Below are 22,552 nucleotides of genomic sequence, written 5' to 3' on the forward strand. Positions count from 1 at the left end.
CGGCAGTTTGACATCCCCTGAGGGCTCCTGGACTATGAGAGGGCACAGGCCGGGCTGAGGGACTGCCCCCCCAAGTGCATGAATTTCATGCACCAAGCCTCTAGTTTTAAATATGTATACAACATTGTATTCAGCAATTCCAACTTCTAGGTATACATCCTTGAAAAAGTCTTAATCCTGTCCACCAAGAAATATGTATAAGAACATTTATATGAGAATTGTTTCTGTTGGCAGAAAAATAACCTAGAAATAGATCTAAATAAATTATGGCATCTATAATAATAAAAGTGTAATATGCTAATTAGACCAGACAGCCAAATGACCTTCTGGACTTCCTTTCAGACGAAGCTGCGGGGGCCAAGGCAAAGGCAGTTAGGGGTGATCAGGCATGAAGGTGAGCAGTTAGGGGTGATCAGGTAGGCAGGCAAGCAGTTAGGGGTGATCAGGCAGGCAGGCATAGTGGTTAGGAGTGATCAGGTAGGCAGGGGAGTGGTTAGGGGCGATCTGGCAGGCTTGTAGAGTGGTTAGGGGCAGGTGAGTGGTTAGGGGCAATGAGGCAGGCAGGCAGAGTGGTTAGGGGTGATGAGGCAGGCATGCAGAGTGGTTAGGGGTGTTCAGGCAGGCAGGCAGTTGAGTGATTAGGAGCCAGCGGTCCTGGATTGCAAGAGGGATGTCCAACTGCCAGTTTAGGCCTGATCCCGCAGGGATCCCTGCAGCACTGGGCCTAAACTGGCAGTGGGACATCCCCTGAGGGGTCCCGGATTGTGAGAGGGTGCAGGCCTGCCTGAGAAACCCCCCACCCCCGTGCATGAATTTTGTGCACCAGGCCTCTCATATTAATATAGTAGACTATAGCTATACATCATCATGAATAATCTCATTAATATAATGTTAAGTAAAAATAATAATGTTTAAGAAGTCACAAAAAATTTCATACAAAATAATTCCTTAATATAAGTTTCAAAAACAAAAAGTTTTTTTTTTTAAAGAAAATGTGAAAAGTCTGTAAAGAAAAGCAGAGGAATAATAAATACAAGTTCAGGATTCTAAGCATCTCTGAGTGGGCAAGAAGGAACATGGGTTGCTTGAGTGACACAATAGGGAACATCAATATTGATTCAGGCTTTTGTTATTACCTTTAAATAAAATGGTAGGAATATAGATGTTTAATGCTTTCATTACTTTGTTTACACCTTAAATTCTATTTAACATTTAATAAAATCAATGAAAACAGAAACATAAGTGTGATCCTTTTTGTATAAATATTATAAAGATATATACAAATATACAGTAGATTTACCATTAAAAGGTTTTATAAACAAACCTTTAATATTTCATTGTGTGCTATTATACTTAGAATTTAAATTTTCTAAAATAAGAATATGTATTACTGTTGTTTTTATTTCATAGGATTATTTGGGGGTCAGATTATAGGATATTAAATTAAAAAAAAACACGTTTTCTCTAAATAAAAAGGAAAAAAAACAACAACCACCAAATATGTGTTAAGAAGACACAAGCAACAGGAATCAAACCATATTTGCTTAAGGAGCAGAAAGCCAATATGTAGTCCAAAAGCCTCAGCATTTCCTATCATTGAGCCATAAACTACTCCAAGGTATACAGTGTATCATACAGTAGTTTTCTGACACTCTTATTAATAGATGTTGTAGACAGTTCTCCTATTGCTAGATACTGGAGCTGAATCTCAATATCTTCCTCTAAAATGTGATAGAAAGGCACAAGGGAGTAAGACTGAGGGAGGACAAAGAATCCCAATAGCAGCCTGGCTGAGTCTTGAGTCTTAACCTTTTGAACAGATTCTTAGCTATTCAAGCAAAAAATCATCAGCATGGAAGGGCAGCCACTGACCTAGATGCTGTTTTCTGTGAAAGGTTATTCAGGAGCTGTGCATTCTGGCCCATAGCTGTCAAAGCCCTGCCAATGTGTGGCCAGTGAAGAGCATTTTGGAGGATGAGGGCAGAATACAATGCAAACTGCCTTGTCATTCAGACAGAAATGTGCCAAATTGTGAGAAGACAGCTTAGCATGTTATTTCATGTTACTTCCAGGATCCCCTGAGAAGCCAAATTCTGGCCAAAATGTTGGTTACAAGCCCTGTGAACTTCTATTGCAAAACTCACAAAATTTAAAAGGAATATAAAGTCAGCCTATTTGCCTGATGTTGGCATTATGATTGAACAATTGAATATTCTAGCTTCACAGGTCTCTTACCAGGATTCTGACTTGAGCAGAGAAGGGGTACATATACTTAGGAAAATATAACCAGAGTGAACAAACATCCATGGTTTATATCATTATTAAAATAAAATACAATATTTACTACCACAGGAGTTTCCACATGGAGATTGTCTTTACTCTCTAAACTTATATTCTAGTATTATCTGATTTTTTTGTTTGTTTGTTTCTTGCTTATTGACCCAGACTTAACATAACTTTGGATTGTGCTTCAAAGTATCCTTGACAAGATTTTAGTATTGGTGATGGTCACACTGGAGTATTGTGTGCTCTTTATTCTGAATGACATCTTGAGCCTCTAGCCACAATACAGAAGACCATACCACACATCTAGTATTAGATAGCATCATGGTGGATTGGAACAGAGAGAAATGGGGGAAGTCAGATTGTTTGTTTTCTGCTGACCAAAAATTGCATCTAATGCTAATAGTAGAGTCAAATATATTGATCGTTAGTAGTTACTACCTAAAACAAGACTTTGACATAAAAATAGATATGCTAACTTTCTAAATATGCATGTTCTTTTTCTAAAGGCCAACAATAGCTCAATTTATCTTACTCCTGTATAAATTCTAAATCGTAGTGACTTTTTGAATTATAAACTTGCAAAATCAGGAGATTGGTTCAGTTTCAACCAGGTAAAGAATCTCTTGTTGGACACTATGAGCAAAGGAAGTTAGCATGATATCATGAATAAAACATTTAAATGGAAAGAGAGGAAGCATAGGTCCTAACCTCTTATCAGCATACTATTACCAGACATTTTGCAAAATAAAAACAAAACAAAAGCAAAAACAAAAACAAAAATATGTCATGGCCTATATATATATTTTTTTTCATGGCCTCTATCTTTGTCCCAAAAAGTTTTTAACGACTTTTAATACAGATTTTTTTTTCATTTTGGTTTCTTTCTTTTTTTTTATTATTTAAAGTATTACAAATAGTAGTACATATGTCTCCTTTTTCCCCCCATTGACCTCCCCTTGGCCCCCCCTACTCCCCGGCACATACCCTCACCACCCCCCTCCCAGTGTCTGTGTCCATTGGTTATCCTTATATGCATACAAGTCCTTGGGTTGATCTCTTACCCGCCCCCCCACCCTCCTCTGCCTTCCCACTATAGTTTGACAGTCTGTTCAATGCTTCTTTGTCTCTGTATCTATTTTTGTTCATCAGTTTATGATGTTCTTTCTTTTCCTTCCATCTGTATGAAGAATTCCAATTTTTATGAAAAAATTCCAAGTGAAAATAGAATACATTTTACACTGAAATGTGTTGGTCTACTAAGCAATAAATATTGGTATACAGAACTACAAATGATGGCCTATACCAGAGAGAGCCAAGAAGCTTGAACTCATGTGCTGACTCTTATTGATGAATAGTGGCTGTCTGCATAGCTATGTTGAAAGGGATGCTGAGGTGAGGTCTCAGCTGAACACAGAGGAGTGCCATTATTGATTAGCAAAGTTTGCTGGGGCAAAAAATGACAGGAACATTGGCATAAGTACTACTTATTTGGTATTATCATATCATTCCTTTCCCTATGCGCATGTGTATTTTTCTTCCATTCTGTCGTTTATGTCTAGCCTGCCTGACAAAATATGAGCAAATGGCTTTACAGTAGTAAGGTCAGAAACTGCTATGATTTTGTTGCTGGAAAAATCAGTTAAATAATAGCGGTTTGTCAGTTTAAAGGATTTGCAATTGACAAATTGGATATATTTGTATTACATAGCTATATAATTTGGATCCTCAGGCTCATTCTTTTTACTATTGTTCTTCTAAGAGACACATTGTAAATATTGACAGAAATATCCACAGAAAAGCAACAAAAAAGTAAATGTGATTAACAAAATATAGTCAATAATATCTGTATAAATGACAATGGACAGTACTGAAAAAAATAATAGCCTCTTGTCTTCTCTCTCTCTCTCCAGCCACTGCATATATTTTCATCTAAAAGATTAGATTCTCCTTAAACTGGTCTTCTTATTCCTCTACATGTTTTCATAATGCCATATTTAATCCTATTTAAAAACAGCTAAGAAAATAAGTCAGCTGTGGGATTGTTGAATGAAAATTAGGATTAAAGTTTGAAAACCCAGTTTAAGTGTCATTTTCCAATTTACCAGCTGTGTAACTTTGGGTAAGTTGCATATTTTCTTTGATTATAAATTTCTATAAAGCTGTAAAGTTGTGAAGATAAAGTCTGTGAAAGATCTTGAATAGTGTCTGCCACATACTAAGCACTTGAATGGTTCTATTTTTAATTCTCACTTTTTTTTCAAAAGTGCTCCTGAGTGAAATATTTGTTTATAGTTTATAAATTTCTCAAACTCATTATGAGTCAAATAATTAGAAATTATAATTAATAGGGAAATATTTATCATTTTCAAATGTCCAATTTAAGCAAACTAATAAAATAAACAGAATAAAAATATACACACCGATGCATACATGCATCAAACAGAAGTAGAATATTTACTTATTCTTTAGTTTGTGTTAAGTGCAGTGGCTCGAGAGAGAGAGGACAAGAGGCTATTATTTTTTTCAGTACTGTCCATTGTCATTTATACAGATATTATTAAATACAAAATGGAGACAAGACTTGAAAATTCTGTGAGCAGACAAAATAATTTAAGCTACTTAAGCAAAATTAAACTTATATTATTTCATGAACATAAGTGAGACTTAACTTAGGTTATTTCCTATAAATGCCTACCATGATCATAAAAAAAAAACTTGTAATCTTCCTAAAAATGGTATGAGATGATCACTTTTAACCAACCCCCTGCCATCCAGAAACCTCCATTCTAATAACCAATCATGCATAGGTTAAGATCTTCCTATTTTTCACTTTATAATCCATCTTGTCACTTCTTGACCCTGAGCTTCATGTCAGTCTTTGATTTTGAAAGCTCACAGTTTACAAACTTTTCTTTCCTTAGTGCTTTTATGTAAAAAATATTATTGTTGAAAGTATTACATATGTCCCCTTTTCCCCCCATTGCGTTCTTGTAGTGCGCCTCTGCACCCCCACCCCAGGATTCACCACCCTATTGTCTGTGTCCATTGATTATGCATGTATACATATAAGTTCATTGGTTGATCTCTTCCCACCTACCCTCCCCCTACAAACTTTTTTATATGCACAGTAAATTCTTACTAAATAATATTTATTGATTTGGTGGTTTTCATTTTGCTATTTCTGGGTTTTTGACATCTGGTGGAAACATGTGGACTTAGCTTGATATTGTTTATTTAAATGTGGATACTGGAGGCGCAAATTAAAATCATGTAGAGAAATTACATCAGCAAAATGGCAGAATAAGCAGCCCCAAGTTCTCATTCCCACAGAGAAATATTAAAAAACTAGCAGGAACTGTCAGAATCAACATTGCCAGTACTCTGGAAAACAGTCAAAGGTTTATACCTGCTAAGCAAACACTGAATTTTTTATAAGGCAATTTGAAAATGGTAGAAAAGTTTTGTGGCATTTTTATTTGCCCTTGCACCCCTCACCCTTGTGCATGTTGGTAGTTTTAAAGCAGAAGTTTTAAAATATGCCAGCCTGTGTTCCACGATGGACTCTTGTCCTTGGTTACAGAGGGAGCCGAGCAGATCTTATTTTCAAAATATCATGTATGCCTATTCTAATATGTCCAGGGGTTTCTTGTAGTACTGTTGTGAGGCAATCATATGTTTCACCTAATTTGGAACACAGGCTGGAAAAGTGGGAGACATTTCTAAAAAGTGCTGCAAGGCTAACTCACAAACTAAAGCTGCCTGGGGCAAAATATAACTGGTCAAGACATATAATAGACATATAAAATGCTCAGAGTAAAAGCTGGGAGAGGTTCTTTGGGGAATTATGAAAATCAAAACTACTTGTGTATGGGAGAATTCTAAAAGCTACATACATGTCAAGGGAAATATGCATACTAAAAAAGAAAAAAAAAAGAAACAGAATATACCCTAAGCTTTCAACTTAGGCTGATCCCATCACTTTGTAATACGGTAAAAGAATCCCCCAGCAAGAGCTAATTAGCATACACTGGGAGAGGTGCTTTTTTAAAATTTTCTATTTTGTTTGTTTATATTTTTCTTTTTTTATATCTTGGCTTTCAGAAATAATTCTGTTAGAGCCTTGATTGAGTGTGAGCTAAAAGAATTGAGACTTTAGTCATCACACATGACAAGGAATACAGTCTTTGAAAAGAGTTTTGAAAAATACCTGAACAAATGAAATATTGTAGCCTGAAATAATAAGCAACAAAAACAAACTCTGGTGAAGGAGAATGTGATTTCTAGAGTTAGAACATTATAATATTCAAACATCTGTTTTTTGACAAACAAAAAAAAAATCACAAAGCATAAAAAGGACTGGAAATTATGGCCCATTCAATGGAACAAAATAAATTGACAAATGTCATCCCTGTGGAAGCTCAGAAATCAGACTCAGTAGAAAGAGCTTTAAAACAAACTCAAATTTGCTCAGAAACCTAAAAAACAAAACAAAACAAAAAACAAAAAACATAGCCAAAAACTGAAACAAATTGATGTAAAACAACATGAGAATATAAATAGAGTTGGAATTTATAAAAAAGGATAAAGTAGAAATTCTGGAGATGAAAAGTAGAAGAACTGGCTAGGCTGGTGTGATTCAGTGGTTGAGCTTAGAACTATGAACCAGGAGGTCATGGTTCAATTCACGGTGGTGTGCAGGAGGCAACCAATTGATTCTCTCTCATCATTGATGTTTCTTTCTCTCTCTCCTTCTCCCTTCCTCTCTCTGAAATCAATAAAAAGACTTAAACATAGAACTGAAATTAAAAATTCAATAGAGGGACTCAACAGCAGATTTGAGCATAAAGAAGAAAAATAGAAAAGTTGAAGACAGGATCATTGGAGTTATTGAGTTTGAGGATCAGAAAGAATAAAGAATGAAAAAAAAAGGTAACAGAGCTTAAGGAAAATTAATGAAGTAAAATGCAGCAAGTGAATAAAACGCAATAAATAGAACCTGTGGTAGGTACATCATCATGTTAAGTGGAGACCAGAAGGAGCAAAAAAATAGAAGAGTGCAGAAAGAATATTTGAAGAATATAGCTAAAAAATTTCTGATTGTATGAAATATGAAACTATAAATACAACAAGCAAGGTGAGTAAAAGTACACAAACCCAAAGATATGTATACCAAGATATATTAAAATCAAAGTGTTAAAGCCAAAGACAGAGAGAATCTTGAAAGAAACAAGAATCAACTCATTGTATATAAGGAATATTCAATAAGATTAACAGATGTAGAAAAATTAGAACATTTGCGCACTGCATTGATGGTGAAAATATAACATGGTGTCACTTTTATAGAAACAGTGTGGATCTTCTTTAAAAATTGCAAAATAGAGATTCCATATAATCCGTAATTTGTGTTTTGGGGTATTTATCCAAAATAATTGAACACAAGGTCTCAAAGAGATATTTGCACTCCCATGTTTATTGCAGCCTTATTCTCAATAGTCAAGAGTTAGAAACAACTTAAATTTTCATAAATATATGATATATCCATTCGTGTTTTTCAAATGAATATATTTAGGGTTAAAAAAGAAGGCAATCCTATGATATGCAATGCTAGGGTAAATACAACATGGATGAACTTTGAGGACATTATGTTAAGTCAGTCACAGAAGAACAAATACTGCATGACTGCAATTAAATGAGGTATGTAAATTATTCAAACTCATAGAAGCAGAAAGTAGAATGGTGGCTGTTAGGGGCTGGTGTAGGAAACATATGGTGAATTTTTGTTTAGTGGATATAGAGTTTCAGTCATTAAGATTAAAAATGTCCAGATATGCAATAGACCAATGCACATATAGTAAGCAATATTGTACTGTATGTTTAGAAATTGTTAATCTGGTATATTTTATATTATCTTGTGGTATTTTTTACCACTTAAAATAACAAGTATTGGTGAGGATGTGGAGAAATTGGAACCCTTGTATATTGCTAGTAGGAATATAAAATTGTGCAGCAACTAAAAATGCAATTTGGCAGTCCCTCAAACAGCCATTCATAGAATTACCATATAACTATAATAGTCCTTGATATCTACCTAAAAGTTGTGAAAACAGGGTTTCAAAGAGATACTTGTACATCAATGTGTATTCCAGCATCCTATCTAATAAAGAAGGAATATGCTAATTGACCATCACTCCGTCACAAAGATGGCTGCACCCACAGCTGAGGCCAAGTTCCCATAAGGAGCCCTAACGAGCAATCAGTAGGGACCTGAGGCTATGCCCTCCCCTGCCCCCATGGGGCTTGACAAGGAACCTCAGGCCATGACCCCCACCCGGCAGGGCTTGACAGGGGACCTCAAGGTGCCCTTCCCATCCTGGTGCTAGGCTAGGGGACCTCAGGCTGCTTGCCTTGCCCCAGCACCAGGCCAGGGGACCTCAGGCCACGCCCCCCACCAGGTGGGGCCTGACAGGGGACTTCAGGCCATGCCCCAGCACTGGGCCAGGGTACCTGAGGCTGCACCCCCCTGCCTGGCTGGGCTTGACAGGGGACCTCAGGCCGTGACCCCCACCCAGTGGAGCTTGATGGGGGACCTCAAGGTGCACCCCCAGTGCTGGGTTGGAGGAGCTCAGGCCGTGCCCCCGCCCAGTGGGGCTTGACGGGGGACCTGAGGCTGCACCCCCCTCCCGGTGCTGGGCTTGACAGGGGATCACAGGCCGTGTGCCCCACCTGGCGCGGCTTGATGGAGGACCTTAAGGCACGCCCTCTGTCTCTGTCTGGGCTGGGGAGCCTCAGGCCAGGCCCCCTGTCCTGGCACCAGGCCAGGGGACCTGAGGCTACGCCCCCTGCCTGGCAGGGCTTGACAAGGGTGGGACTGGCCGGGTCTGGATCTAGCCCATTGGGGGGGGGGGGGCTGGCCGGGTCTGGGTCTCACGTGATTTTGAGTCGCGTGTGGGTGGGCGGGGACTTGACTCTGGGTCCCGTGGTGTGCCCAAGACTCTGATAGGAAGTATAGGAAGGTTTTCATATACATTTTACTAATTTTCTTTCATCTCTGACACTTATATTATAAAGAAAAGGCAAATAGCAATATTAAATTATTTCCTCAAATTAATCCCCTTTTAATGTGCACGAATTTCATGCACTGGGTCACTAGTTACTAATAATAGCAGAAAGTTATTGTCCATCAATATTAACATCAGATGAATGGGAAAATATGTGCTATATACATACAATGGGATATTATTTAGCTGTAAAATGAAGTTCTGATACAAGCCACAACATGGATAAGCTTTGAAAACATTATGCTAAGTGAAATTAGCCAGACACAAAAGGACAAATAGTTTATGAATCCACGTATATTAACTATCTAATCTATAATAATAAAAAGCGTAATATGCTTTCTGGATGTCTTTCCAGACCAAGCCAGGGCTGCAGCCGCCTTGGTTGTGAGAGAGGTATCGAGGCAGCCACTGCAGCTGTGAAGGCCTACTCTTGCACGAATTTTGTGCATTGGGCCTCTAGTATAAATACATTCATAAAGATAGAAAGTAGACTAGAAGTTACTGAGGACTGGGGGCAGGGTGGAATTGACAGTTATTGCTTAGTGGTTACATAGTTCCTATTGGGGTGATGAAAATTTTTTGAAATAGGAAGTGGTGATGGTAATACAACATTGTGAAGTTAATTAATGATACTGAATTGTATACTTAAAATGGTTAAAATGGCAAATTTTGTTATATATTATTTTATAATTAAAATATTAATAATATAATGAATAAAAACTGAATTATACAGCTTTAATGTGAATTTTATCTAAAAAAGATGTTAAGAAATTTTATAGCCACTGAAATCTTTCCAATATTATGTGAGTGTATTTGTGTGTGTATACTAGTTTGTGTGTAATGGTAGTAGTTCTGGAGATACAGAGTTAAAATCTCTATATAAACAAAATATATAGAGTGTATCTAATTAAGGGTAAATAAATTATCACACACTTTTCAGCTATCTTAAAATATTTTTAGCAAGTATTCATATATTTGTGAAATAAAATCCAAATGAGTAAATATTAACTATCTTCTTATTTATTAAACTTGAAAATATTGTCTTAATGAACACCACTAGCATTAGTTTCTAAACATCACATATTATTTATTGTAGTTAAGCAATTTCCTCTTCAGAAAATTCATACAATTGCACAGTTGGCGGTGATCTTAAGTATCATTTAATTCAACTTTTTCTATGATGCTTATGGTCCGAAAAGGGCTGAACTTGTTTCAGTATTAAATTTGTGAGATACTTATCTCAAATTCATTTAAAGCACTTTTTAAAAGTGTAAAATTTATTTATTTTTTTATTAAATTTATTGAATGACATTGGTCAATAAAATCAAAGAGGTTTCAGGTGTCGGTTTCTATGTTACAAGAGCTGTATATTGCACCATGTGCCCACCACCCAAAGTCAAATCTCTTGTCACCATACCTGGTATATTAGGGCTCCCTTCTCCCCCTTCCCACTACTCTTTGGCAACCACCGCACTACAGTTTGTGTTCACGAGTTTCAGTTTTATACCCCACATATGAGTGAAATCATTTGGTTCTTAGCTTTTTCTGACTGACTTATTTCACTTAGCATAATGTTCCCAAGGTCCACCCATGTTGTTGCAAATGGCAGTATTTCATACTTTCTTATGGCTGAGTAGTATTTTGTGTTCACGAGTTTTTCAGTTTTATACCCCACATATGAGTGAAATCATTTGGTTCTTAGTTTTTTCTGACTGACTTATTTCATTTAGCATAATGTTCTCAAGGTCCACCCATGTTGTTGCAAATGGCAGTATTTCATACTTTCTTATGGCTGAGTAGTATTTCACTGTGTATCTGTACCACATCTTCTTTATCCAGTCCTCTATATCAGGAAACTTCAGTTGTTTCTATGTCCTGGCCACCATGAATAATGCTGCAATGGACATAAGGGTTCATATATCTTTGCAAATACATGATTTCGAGTTTTTCAAGTATATACTTGGGAGAGGGATTGCTAGGTCATATGCCAAAGTAATCCTGAGGAAAAAAATGAAGCTGGAGGTATCATTCTACCTGACTTCAAATTAAACCATAGAGCTACGATAATCAAAATAGCATGGTATTGGCATAGAAACAACACACAGAGCAATGGAACAGAATAGAGACCCCAGGTATAAAACCACATGTATATGGGCAGATAAATTTTGACAAAGGAGTCAGAAACACACAATGGAGTAAAAATAGTCTCTTCAATAAATGGTGCTGAGAAAACTGTAAAGTCACATGCAAACAAATTAAACTGGATTACAATTTGTCCCCATGTACAGAAGATAATTCAAAATGGATCAAAGACCTAAATATGAGACACAAATCAATAAATTACATAGAAGAAAATATAGGTACCAAACTTGTGGACCTTGGTCATAGAGAACATTTTATAAACTTGATCCCAAAGGCAAAGGAAGTAAAGGGAAAAAGAAATGAATGGGACTATATCAAACTAAAAAGCGCTGTATAGCAAAAGACACTGACAACAAAAAAAAGAGGCAGCCAACCAGACAGGAGATGATATATGCAAACAGTAGCTCCAACAAAGGTTTAATTTCCAAAATATATAAAGAACTCATAAGACTCAACACCAAACAAACAACCCAATAAAAAGTTGGGCAGTGTACCTAAAAACACACATCTCCCAAGAAGATATACAAACAGCCAATAGATATATGAAAAGATATTCAACCTTACTGGCAATTAGGGAAATGCAAATCAAAACTACAATGAGATACCACCTCACATCTGTTAGGGTGACCAATATTAACAAGACAAACAATAACAAGTTTTGGAGAGGTTGTGGAAAAAAAGGGAACCCTCATTCACTGTTGGTAGGAATGTAGACCGGTACAACCACTATGGAAAGCAGTCTCGAAAAAAAAAAAAATTAAGAATCAAATGTGTAAATTTTAAAGCTGTCAAAAAGCTAGCTTTATTCTCCTTCTGTAGTATATAGTAAAACCAGATAGAAATATTGCTTAGGTTCTTCTTACTTTGTTAACTATTAGTTAAATCATCTTGACTACAGTAATTAGGTAATATATATGCTATATTCATTTTTCCATAATACTTGCAAGGGACTTAATAAATATAGCAATTTATTCATTTATAATAAATAAATGCATAAAAATGACTATATTCCCTCAAACCATGTACTACTTTGCAAGCTCAATGAGAGCCAGAACTCTATAATTACTTAAAGTTCAGATATTTAAACAGGACTTTAAATAAAACTTACTATAAAACAAATTACTTTCTGAAACATTTCTGCTGTCATAATTATTATTATTGTTTTTATTTTTACTTTTTATTTTTATATATAATTTTATTGTTTAAAGTATTACACATAGTAGTACATATATCTCCTTTTTTTTCCCATTGACCTTCCCTCAGCCTCCCTTACCCCCTGTCGCATGACCTCATTCCACCCCCCCAGTGTCTTGTGTCCATTGATTATTGGGGTTTTTTTATATGGTACTATGGTTTTCTAGCCTTCTACACTGAAGGTTTATATTTGACTGCATTCTGATAATGAAATGGGTGTGTGTGTGTGTGTGTGTGTGTGTGTGTGCGCGCGCGCGTGTTGTGTTTGAGGTGGAATTGTTATCTGTTTGTTAGATGAGAAGATAATATAAATTTATTTAAATTTAAAATGGGTTTATTTTATTGATAAAAATCATGGACTTTATTGACTAGAGAAGCACACATTTGTATGAACCATTTTATGTCTCTTATCACACAGGCTATTGTGTTTAGTGGACCAATATTATAATCATCTATTGGAGCTCATTAAAAATGCAGAATATTGGGCCCAAGTCCAGACCTACTGAAGCAGAATCTGCATTTTAATAAGATCCTCAGGTAATTCAAATGCCCATTAAAGTTTGAAAAATATTGACATAGGTATATAGACTTTTATTAATTCATTTTGGTTTGAAAAAACAACCTAACACTTAGTAGTTTAAAGAAACACATTTGCTTATGCATGGTTGTGTGGACAATTAATTTTGTCTTGGTAAAGCTATGATGGTTTTTCTCTGTTGTGTCAACTGTGCTCCCTTATGTCGTTGTAGTTAGCTAGGAGTTGATATTCTTTTTTTTTAAACCTCACCCGAATATATGTTTATTGATTTGATAGAGAGAGAGGAAAGAAAAGGGAGAGGGAGACAGAGAGGGACAGGGAGAAAGGGAGGGGTGGATGAGAGAGAGAAACTTTGATGTGGGAAAGAAACATCCATCGGTTGCCTTCCATACGTATCCTGAGTGGGGATAGAACCCACAACATTTTTTTGTTTTACGGGAGGACACCCTAACTAACTGAGCCAACTGGTGAGGTGGGCTTGATTTTCTTATTTATGTGTCCAGTTGTTGGCGTCTTGTCACCAGGTGTAATGGGGGAAACTTTGCCATATGTCATTCATTATTAAATAGGCTAGCCTGGGTTTTTTCCTATGGCGATAGCTACAGTGTTCCTAAGAACAGTAAGAGTGGGCAAGCTTCATTGTTCTAACAGTTTTCAAGTCAGGCTTGTGTTGTGCCTGCAAAAATCTTATTAACCAAAGTAAGTTATATGACCAAATGCAGATCTTGAATCGGATTCAAGACACAGACTCCACTTCTTGATGAGAAAAGCTGAAATCTCATGGCAGAGGAGGAGCATAATGACAAATATGTGCAGACTCAGTAATCATGCTGCTATTAACTACAAAACCTCCATACAAAACATCAAAACCCTCCTGTTTCCTAAGGAATGCAAAAGTAATCCACGGATGCTTTATTCCCTACTACATAAATACACATAATTTAGAAAACTGACGCCAATAGACTCAAGCTATATTTAATCATTCATTACTTGATTAATTAAAACCTTCATGGCCTCTTCCTCCTCATAGGCAAATGTAAAATAGCTGATTTCAGAAAGTATAATAATGGCATACTGTTACTTAAGGAAGTCAATTAATAGACTATATATTGAAGTTTCTAGATATGCAGGCCACAATTGTGACACAGTATCTCACATTAAATAGTAATTGAAATTATTCATAATTACATATAGACATAGTCTATATTCATGTGTACACATGTCTGCATGTGTATTTGTAATTTGCAAGAATCTAAAGAATACTAAGACAAAATCTGTGGAAATGACAAACTGTGATGGAGAACTTCACCAGGAAAGATTTTAAAGACTGCTCAAATTCTAAAGACAAAGAACTAACATTCCGAACACCAGAAAGTAGAGTAAAACCTTGGTTAACCATGGCCAAATGAACTTCAATTTCTCATTATAATTATTGTTTCTCTAACTACGTTTTATTTCTTCTTAAAAGGCAAATATTAAATAATCTATACAAAATTATCATACTTAATAGACAAAAATAAATAGCAATATATCTGGCACATTTAAGTATTCAATGATTATTATTGAATGAACATATACCTTACATTTGAGTAGATTTTTGTATACCTATCTAAATAAAACTTCATAATAAACTCATAAGCTAGATGCAGGTATATATATACTATATATACACACACATTTGTAGGTATATGTTTTAAAAGTATACAAACAAAAACACATCAAGAGAGATCTAATATCCCAGTGTATCCAGTTTAGCGTCTTTTCCATCTCTACCTACAAGCTAGCAAATGAGTGCAGGCATTTAGACTATAGGGACAAAGAAACCAAAAGACTTACAGTCATCAAAAAATATCAAAATACATTGCCTATATTATATTACAAATGCAGCTAAGTGGATGATATATTAGAAATGGTCTCCAAAAAAAGATTTTGGAGTTAAGATTCTTCTAAGACAGATTAAATAGCCAAAACAATACTTTAACATTTTTGTTAATATAAGTTTTATGGTACATCACTAAAAGTCTCTATAACTCTATATTATGCCAAAACAATAATCTAATTTATTAAATTTTTAAAATATTTGACGCATAGATCAAATGAGAATCTTAAATTTATGTGATTTTCACTTTTAACTAGTGGGTTTTTTAAGCATCATGAAGAAATGTTTCCTCCTCACTTCTGCTACCTGATATAAAGTACTTCCCTTGATGCATCATTATCATAAGTAGTTTTTAGCTATTATTAATCCAAATTTCTAACAAAGAAAATCCCAGGATCATATGGCTTCAATGGTGAATTCTACCACACATTTAAAGGGGAATTAGTAGCAATCCTTCTCCCCCAAAAAATAAGAGATAAAAATTTTAATTCATTCTATGAGCCCATCATTTCCCTGAAACTAAAGCTAGGCAAAGATTGCACAGAAAAACAAAACTATAGTAGGAGGTCAACAGTCCTTATTAATATAGATGCAAATGTCCTTAACAAAATACTAACAAACCAACCCAAATAGTATATTAAAACCATAATAAGATTTTCCCAGGAATAAAAAGGTGTTTCAACATGCAAAAATCAAAGAAGAAAGCATTTAAAAAAATCAAACATCCTATCTAATAAAAGAGTGATATGCAAATTAACCATCACTCCGCTACACCCACCAGCCACGCCCACCAGCCATGCCCACCAGCCAATCAGGTGTGGATATGCAAATAAACCCAACCAAGATGGCTACGGCCATAGAGAGCAGGAGGGAGGCTTGGGTTTCCCCGGCAATGGAGGAAGCCAAGCTTTCCGCCTGCCCTTGCTGGCCTAGGCCTCCACTCAAGGCTACAAAGTTTCAATGATAGAAGATACATAAAACCAAACAGAAATGGCAGCAGCCACGGAGATGGAAAGAGCAGGAGACTAGGGTTGCTCCCAGTGATGGAGGAAGCTAAGCTTTCTCCACACCCTGGCCGGCCCAGGCCTCGCTTAAGGCTACAAAGTTTCAATTACAGAAGATACATAAATCCCCCCAAAAATGGCTGCCGCCATGGAGCAAGCAGAAGGCTTGGCTCTGCTCCAGGCTACAAAGTTTCAATTGTAGAAGATAAATAAACCCCAGATACCAGGGCCTCCACTTGGGTCACCAAGGGGCATGGTCGGCCTGCAAACCACCACAGGCCCCTCGCCCAGGCCACCCACGCCCCAAGGGAACCCCCACCCTGATCCGGGACACCTTTCAGGGCAAACCAGCTGACCCCCACCCATGAACCAGGCCTCTATCCTATCTAATAAAAGAGTAATATGCAGATTGACCATCACTCCAACACACAAGATGGCTGCCCCCATGTGGTCAAAGATCCTGCCCCCATGTGGACACAAGATGGCCACCACAAGATGGCCAGCAGGGGAGGGCAGTTAGGGGTGACCAAGCCTGCTGGGGAGGGAAGTTGGGGGTGACCAGGCCTGCAGGGGAGGGCAGTTAGGGGCAAACAGGCTGGCAGGGGAGCAGTTAGGCATCAATCAGGCTGGCAGGGGAGCAGTTAAGCATCAATCAGGCTGGCAGGGGAGTGGTTAGGGGGTGATCAGGCTGGCAGGCAAGTGAGCAGTTAGGGGCAATCAGGAAGGCAGGCAGGCGAGCAGTTGGGAGCCAGCAGTCCTGGATTGTGAGAGGGATGTCCCAGATTGGAGAGGGTGCAGGCTGGGCTGAGGGACACCCCCCGCACCGTGCATGAATTTTGTGCACCAGGCCTCTAGTTTTTTCATAATAAAAACTCTCAACAAAATAGGGATAGAGAGCTATTTCTCCAGCATGATAAATTTTATCTACTTAAAAAGCCAGATCCAACATCATACTGGCAAAAGACTAAAAGCTTTATCTCTGAGATAATTAACAAAACAAGGATGTCTGCTCTTGCCACTTCTAGTCAACATTGTACTCGCAGTTTAAGCTAGGCCAATTAGTCAGGGGAAATAAATAAGACATACAAATCAGAAAGAAAGAAATAAAAGTGTCTATTTTCATATGACATGACATGAGCATACATATTGGAAATCCTAAGGTATCTAAAACAAAATATTAGAGGTAATATACAAATTAATCAAAGTAGCAGTACACAAGATCAACACACAGAAATCAGTTGTATTTCTATATACTAGGAATGAATAATCCAAAAATAAAATTACTGAAAAGAGTTCCATTTACAACAGTACCAAAAATAACAACACACTTAGAAATACATTTAACCAAGTAAGTGCAAACTTTCTATGCTGAAAACTGTTCATTATAGATGATCTAACTAAATAGAAAAATATCCTATGTTCACTGATTGAAAGACAATATTGTTAAAACACCAATTCTCCACAAATTATCTACACATTCAATGCAAACTCTTTCAGAATCCTAATTTCATTTTTAGCAAACTAATACTCATAATGCAAAAGACCCTGTGTAGCTAAAACAATCTTGGAAAATAGAAAAAAAAAGCTTTTGGTCTCCCACTTCCTGATTTCAAAACCTAGAACAATGCTACAGTAATCAAAATAGTGCAGTCCTGACATAAAGATAGTCATATAGCTCAATTGAATATAATTGAGTTTCCAAATATAAACCTATACATCTATCTCCAGTTAATTTTGAAAACGTTGCCAAGTCCATTAAATGGAGGAAAGAACAGTCTTTCTAACAAATGTTCCTGCAACAACTAGATATTGACTTGCAAAAGAATGAATTATGACTTTTACCTCATACTGTTGACAAAAAATATCACAAAATGGTTCAAAGAACTACATGTAACAGCTAAAAGTAAAAAACACAAGAAAACATAGAAGTAAATCTTTGTGTTCTTGAATTTGGCAATGTATACATAATAGCTATTACCAAAAACATAAGCAACAAAAGAGAAAATATATAAATTGGACTTCATCAAAATTAAAAATTTTTGCACATCCAAGAACTTATTAAAAAGTGAAAAGACAACCCACAGAATGTGAGAAAATATTTTTAAATTATATATGTGATAATGTTCTAGTATCCAGAACATAAAGAATAGTTACAATTCAAGAACAACAACAATGAAATTATCTATCTAAAGCACAGGCAAAGGTGTTGAATAGATATTTCTCCAAAGAAGATTAATAGCCAAAAGACAAATGGAAAGATGCTTAACATCTTTAGTCATTGGGGAAATATAAATTGAAACACAGTGAGATATTATTTCACATCACTAGATTGGTCCTAAAAATCAACAATAACAGGAAATAGGAGTTGGCAAGAATGTGGAAAAAATGGAACCTTTTGTGCATTGCTGGTACGAATGTAAAAGGGTGAAACTGCTATGGAAAATTATTTGGCTGCTTATTAAAATTTATACTTAGACTTTCCACATGAGTCAGGTTTTGCACTCCTACATATATATCTGAGATAACTAAAAAAGTAATTTCCTACAATGACTGGTGTTCAGATGTTCATAGCAGCATTTTTTCATTATAGCCCTAAGTGGAAATAACCCAAATATCCATTAGTTGCTAAACAAATGTGGTATATCCATACAATGGAATATTATGTGTCCCTAGAAAGGAATGACTATGCTACAACATGAATGAACTTTGAAAACGTTATGCTAAGTGAAAGAAGCCAGACACAGGGGCCACTTATTGTTTAAGTCTATTTATTTGAAGTGTCCAGAATAGGCAAATCTACAGAAAAAGAAAGGAAGTTAGTTGTTGCCAGGGACAAGAGGCAAGGGGTGGAGGATGGGAAGTGGCAATTTATTGACTACATGGTTTTTTTGGGGGGTGCGGAAAATATTCTGATATTAGATAGTGGTTATGATTGTACAACATTGTGAATGTGCTAAAAGTCACAGAACTGTATACTTAAAAATGGTAAGAGCCAGATTATCAAAAGCATTGTCCTCTGGAGCATGATTTCTGATAAGATGACTGAAAAACTCATTAAGGCCTCTAGATCTGTGGGAGATAGACACTTCTACTCATTGTACAAGGCTCAACTGCCACCTGGAAAAAATGGATGTTGGAAGTTGAAAATTCACATTTCTTGGGAGCTACTTATTTGAATGATGACATCTAGAGAGTAAATAAGTTTGTCAATACAGAATGTTTCTTTTGTGTGTTTTTTTAAAATTCGGACATTGTCTTTAGAGAAGTTTAAGGTTAAGAGCAAAATTGAGGGAAAGGTACAGAGATCTCCCCTATACCCCTATACTCTTGCTCCCTCACATACATAGCTTCTCTCATCATCAACATCTTCCACCACCAACAACATTTGTTACAATTGCAACATTTGTTACAATTGATGCACCTACATTGACAATCATAATTACCCAAAGTCCATAGTTTACCTAGGGTTTACTCTTAATGTTGTATATTTTGTCTGCCTTTTGAATTTTTTTTTAAAATATTCACCTGAGGATATTTTTGCATTGATATTTAGGGAGAGTAGAAGAGAGAGGGAAAGACAGAAACATCGATGTGAGAGAAACACATCAATTGGTTGCCTCCTGCATGAGCCCCATCCAAGGCCCTGGACTGGGGAGGAGCCTGCAACCAAGGTACATGCTCTTGCCTGGAATCAAACCCAGGACCCTTTGGTCCTCAGGCTGACGTTCTATCCACTGAGCCAAACTGGCTAGGGCTTGCTGTTTGTTTTTTTTGTTTGTTTGTTTTTGTTTTTGTTTTTTAAAGCAGAATCATGTCTTTACTGCTGCCAAGATAGTAAGAGAGGACCATTCTTGCTGCAATCAAAGCAACTCTATTTTTTATTTATTTTATAAATTGGGGTTTTACAAAAAGTTTTGTTTGCAAACAGGATCTGGCTACTAAACATATTTTGCAAGCTATTCAACTAAAGATTTCTAAAATTGTTTTCATTTTTGATGTTGTATTTGACTATCATGACCTTTAACTCTGGAGCTTCTGACATCTATAAGATATTCCTGCTCAGAAACATAACTGCAAGCCTTGCAAGAATTTTTATTTATGATTTCCTTATAGCTTGCATTATGGTCCAGATGCTGCTCTCAGAGCTTTCCAGTAATTATTAACTTTAATCCTTTTAGAAACATTATGAATCAGGTACCATTTTCATCCCAATTTTATAGAAGATGAAAATAAGGGAAGAAAAGTTAAGAAATTTTTCCAAAGCATCAGTGAATGACAAACAGGGTTGGGATTTGCACTCCATTAATGTGGCTTCACAGCTCCACTAAACTGTTTTTTTCCATACTGATGAAACTACCTTTCCATATTAATGAAGCCCTGCAAGGGCAGCTCATATTTGTAGGCCTTTGAACTACCTGGCAAGGGAATCATTTAAACTTTATTTTGTTTTTTAATTCTTTATTGTTTAAAGTATTACATGAGTCTCCTTTTTTCCCCCATTGACCTCTCCCCCTGCCACCCCCTCCCCCTCCCCCAAGCACAAGCCATCACCACCACCCCTACTGTCTGTGTCCATTGGTTTTGCTCATATGTGTGCATACAAGTCCTTTGGTTGATTTCTTACCCCCTCACTCCCCGCCTTCCCTCATACATTGTACAGTCTGTTCAATGCTTCTATGTCTCTGATTCTATTTTTGTTCATCAGTTTATGTTGTTCATTATATTCCACAAATGAGTGAGATCATATGATACTTATCTTTCTCTGACTGGCTTATTTCAATTAGCATAATGCTCTCTAGTTTCATCCATGCTGTTACAAATTATAAGAATTCTTTCTTTTTTACAGCAGTGTAGAATTCCATTGTGTAGATGTACCACAGTTTTCTAATCCACTCCTCTGCTGATGGGCACTTAGGCTGTTTCCAAATCTTAGCTATGGTAAATTGTGCTGCTATTCCTGATTGGTGTTTCTGTTTTCTTGGGATACATTCCTAGAAGTGGGATTACTGGGTCAAATGGAACTTCCACTTTTAATCTTTTTAGGAACCGCCATACTGTTCTCCACAATGGCTGCAACAGTCTGCATTCCCATCAGCAGTGCAAGAGAGTTCCTTTTTCTCCACATCCTCTCCACTACTTGTCCTTTGTTGATTTGTTGATGATAGTCATCTTGACAGGTGATGTTTGATTTGCATCTCCCAGATGATTAGTGACTTTGAGCATGTTTTCATATAATCATATTAATTGATGCAGAAAAGGCATTTGACAAAAATCCAACATCCTTTTCTGATAAAAACACTCATCAAAGTGGGAATAGAGGGATCATACCTCAACATAATAAAAGCCTTATATGACAAACCTACAGCCAACATCATACTCAATGGGCAAAAACTAAAACCATTTCCCCTAAGAACTGGAACAAGACAGAGATGCCCCCTCTCACCACTCCTGTTCGACATAGTACTGGAAGTGCTAGCCATTGCGATCAGACAAGAAGAAGAAATAAAAGGCATCCACATTGGAAAAGAAGTAAAACTGTCCTTATTCGCAGATGACATGATATTGTACATAGAAAACCCCAAAGACTCCATCAAAAAACTACTTGATTTAATAAATGAATTTGGGCTGGTGCGATTCCGTCTTGCACGTCTGTTCTGCAACACAGAAGCTGTTTATCTCCGTCCACCTTCTCTCTCAGCCCCTGGAGGTGGTAGCAAGGTTCCGCAGAAAAAAGTAAAACTTGCTGCTGATGAAGATGATGAGGATGAGGATGATGATGATGATGATGATGATGATTTTGATGAGGAGGAAGCAGAAGAAAAAGCTCCAGTAAAGAAATCCATGCGAGATACTCCAGCCAAAAATGCACAAAAATCAAATCAAAATGGAAAAGACTCAAAACCATCAACACCAAGATCAAAAGGTCAAGAATCCTTCAAAAAACAGGAAAAAACTCCTAAAACACCGAAAGGACCTAGTTCTGTAGAAGACATTAAAGCAAAAATGCAAGCAAGTATAGAAAAGGGCGGTTCTCTTCCCAAAGTGGAAGCCAAGTTCATTAATTATGTGAAGAATTGCTTCAGGATTACTGACGTGGAGGCTATTCAAGATCTCTGGCAGTGGAGGAAGTCTCTTTAAGAAAATAGTTTAAACAGTTTGTTAAAATTTTCCGTCTTATTTCATTTCTGTAACAGTTGATATCTGGCTGTCCTTTTTATAATGCAGAGTGAAGCCGAAGCCGGTTTGGCTCAGTGGATAGAGCGTCAGCCTGCGGACTGAAGGGTCCCAGGTTCTATTCCGGTCAAGGGCATGTACCTTGGTTGCGGGCACATCCCCAGTGGGGGGTGTGCACCAGGCAGCTGATCAATGTTTCTCTCTCATTGATGTTTCTAGCTCTCTATCCCTCTCCCTTCCTCTCTGTAAAATATCAATAAAATATATAATATAGCCG

General features: G+C 36.7%; 1 protein-coding gene across 1 annotated transcript; it reads left to right on the plus strand.

The window, feature by feature from the left end:
• Nucleotides 1-14,513: 14,513 nt before the first annotated feature.
• On the plus strand, nt 14,514-22,266 carry LOC308240235 (nucleophosmin-like; the record flags this gene model as incomplete). Its single annotated transcript, XM_080653135.1, has 2 exons — nt 14,514-14,592; nt 21,800-22,266. 2 exons carry the CDS (start codon nt 14,514-14,516, stop codon nt 22,237-22,239), a joined length of 519 nt encoding a protein of 172 aa, XP_080509261.1. The 3' UTR covers nt 22,240-22,266.
• Between the last annotated feature and the right edge of the window lie 286 nt (nt 22,267-22,552).

This window comes from Plecotus auritus (genome assembly GCF_963455305.1).
Source record: "Plecotus auritus genome assembly, chromosome: X".
Taxonomy (NCBI): Eukaryota; Metazoa; Chordata; class Mammalia; order Chiroptera; family Vespertilionidae; genus Plecotus; species Plecotus auritus.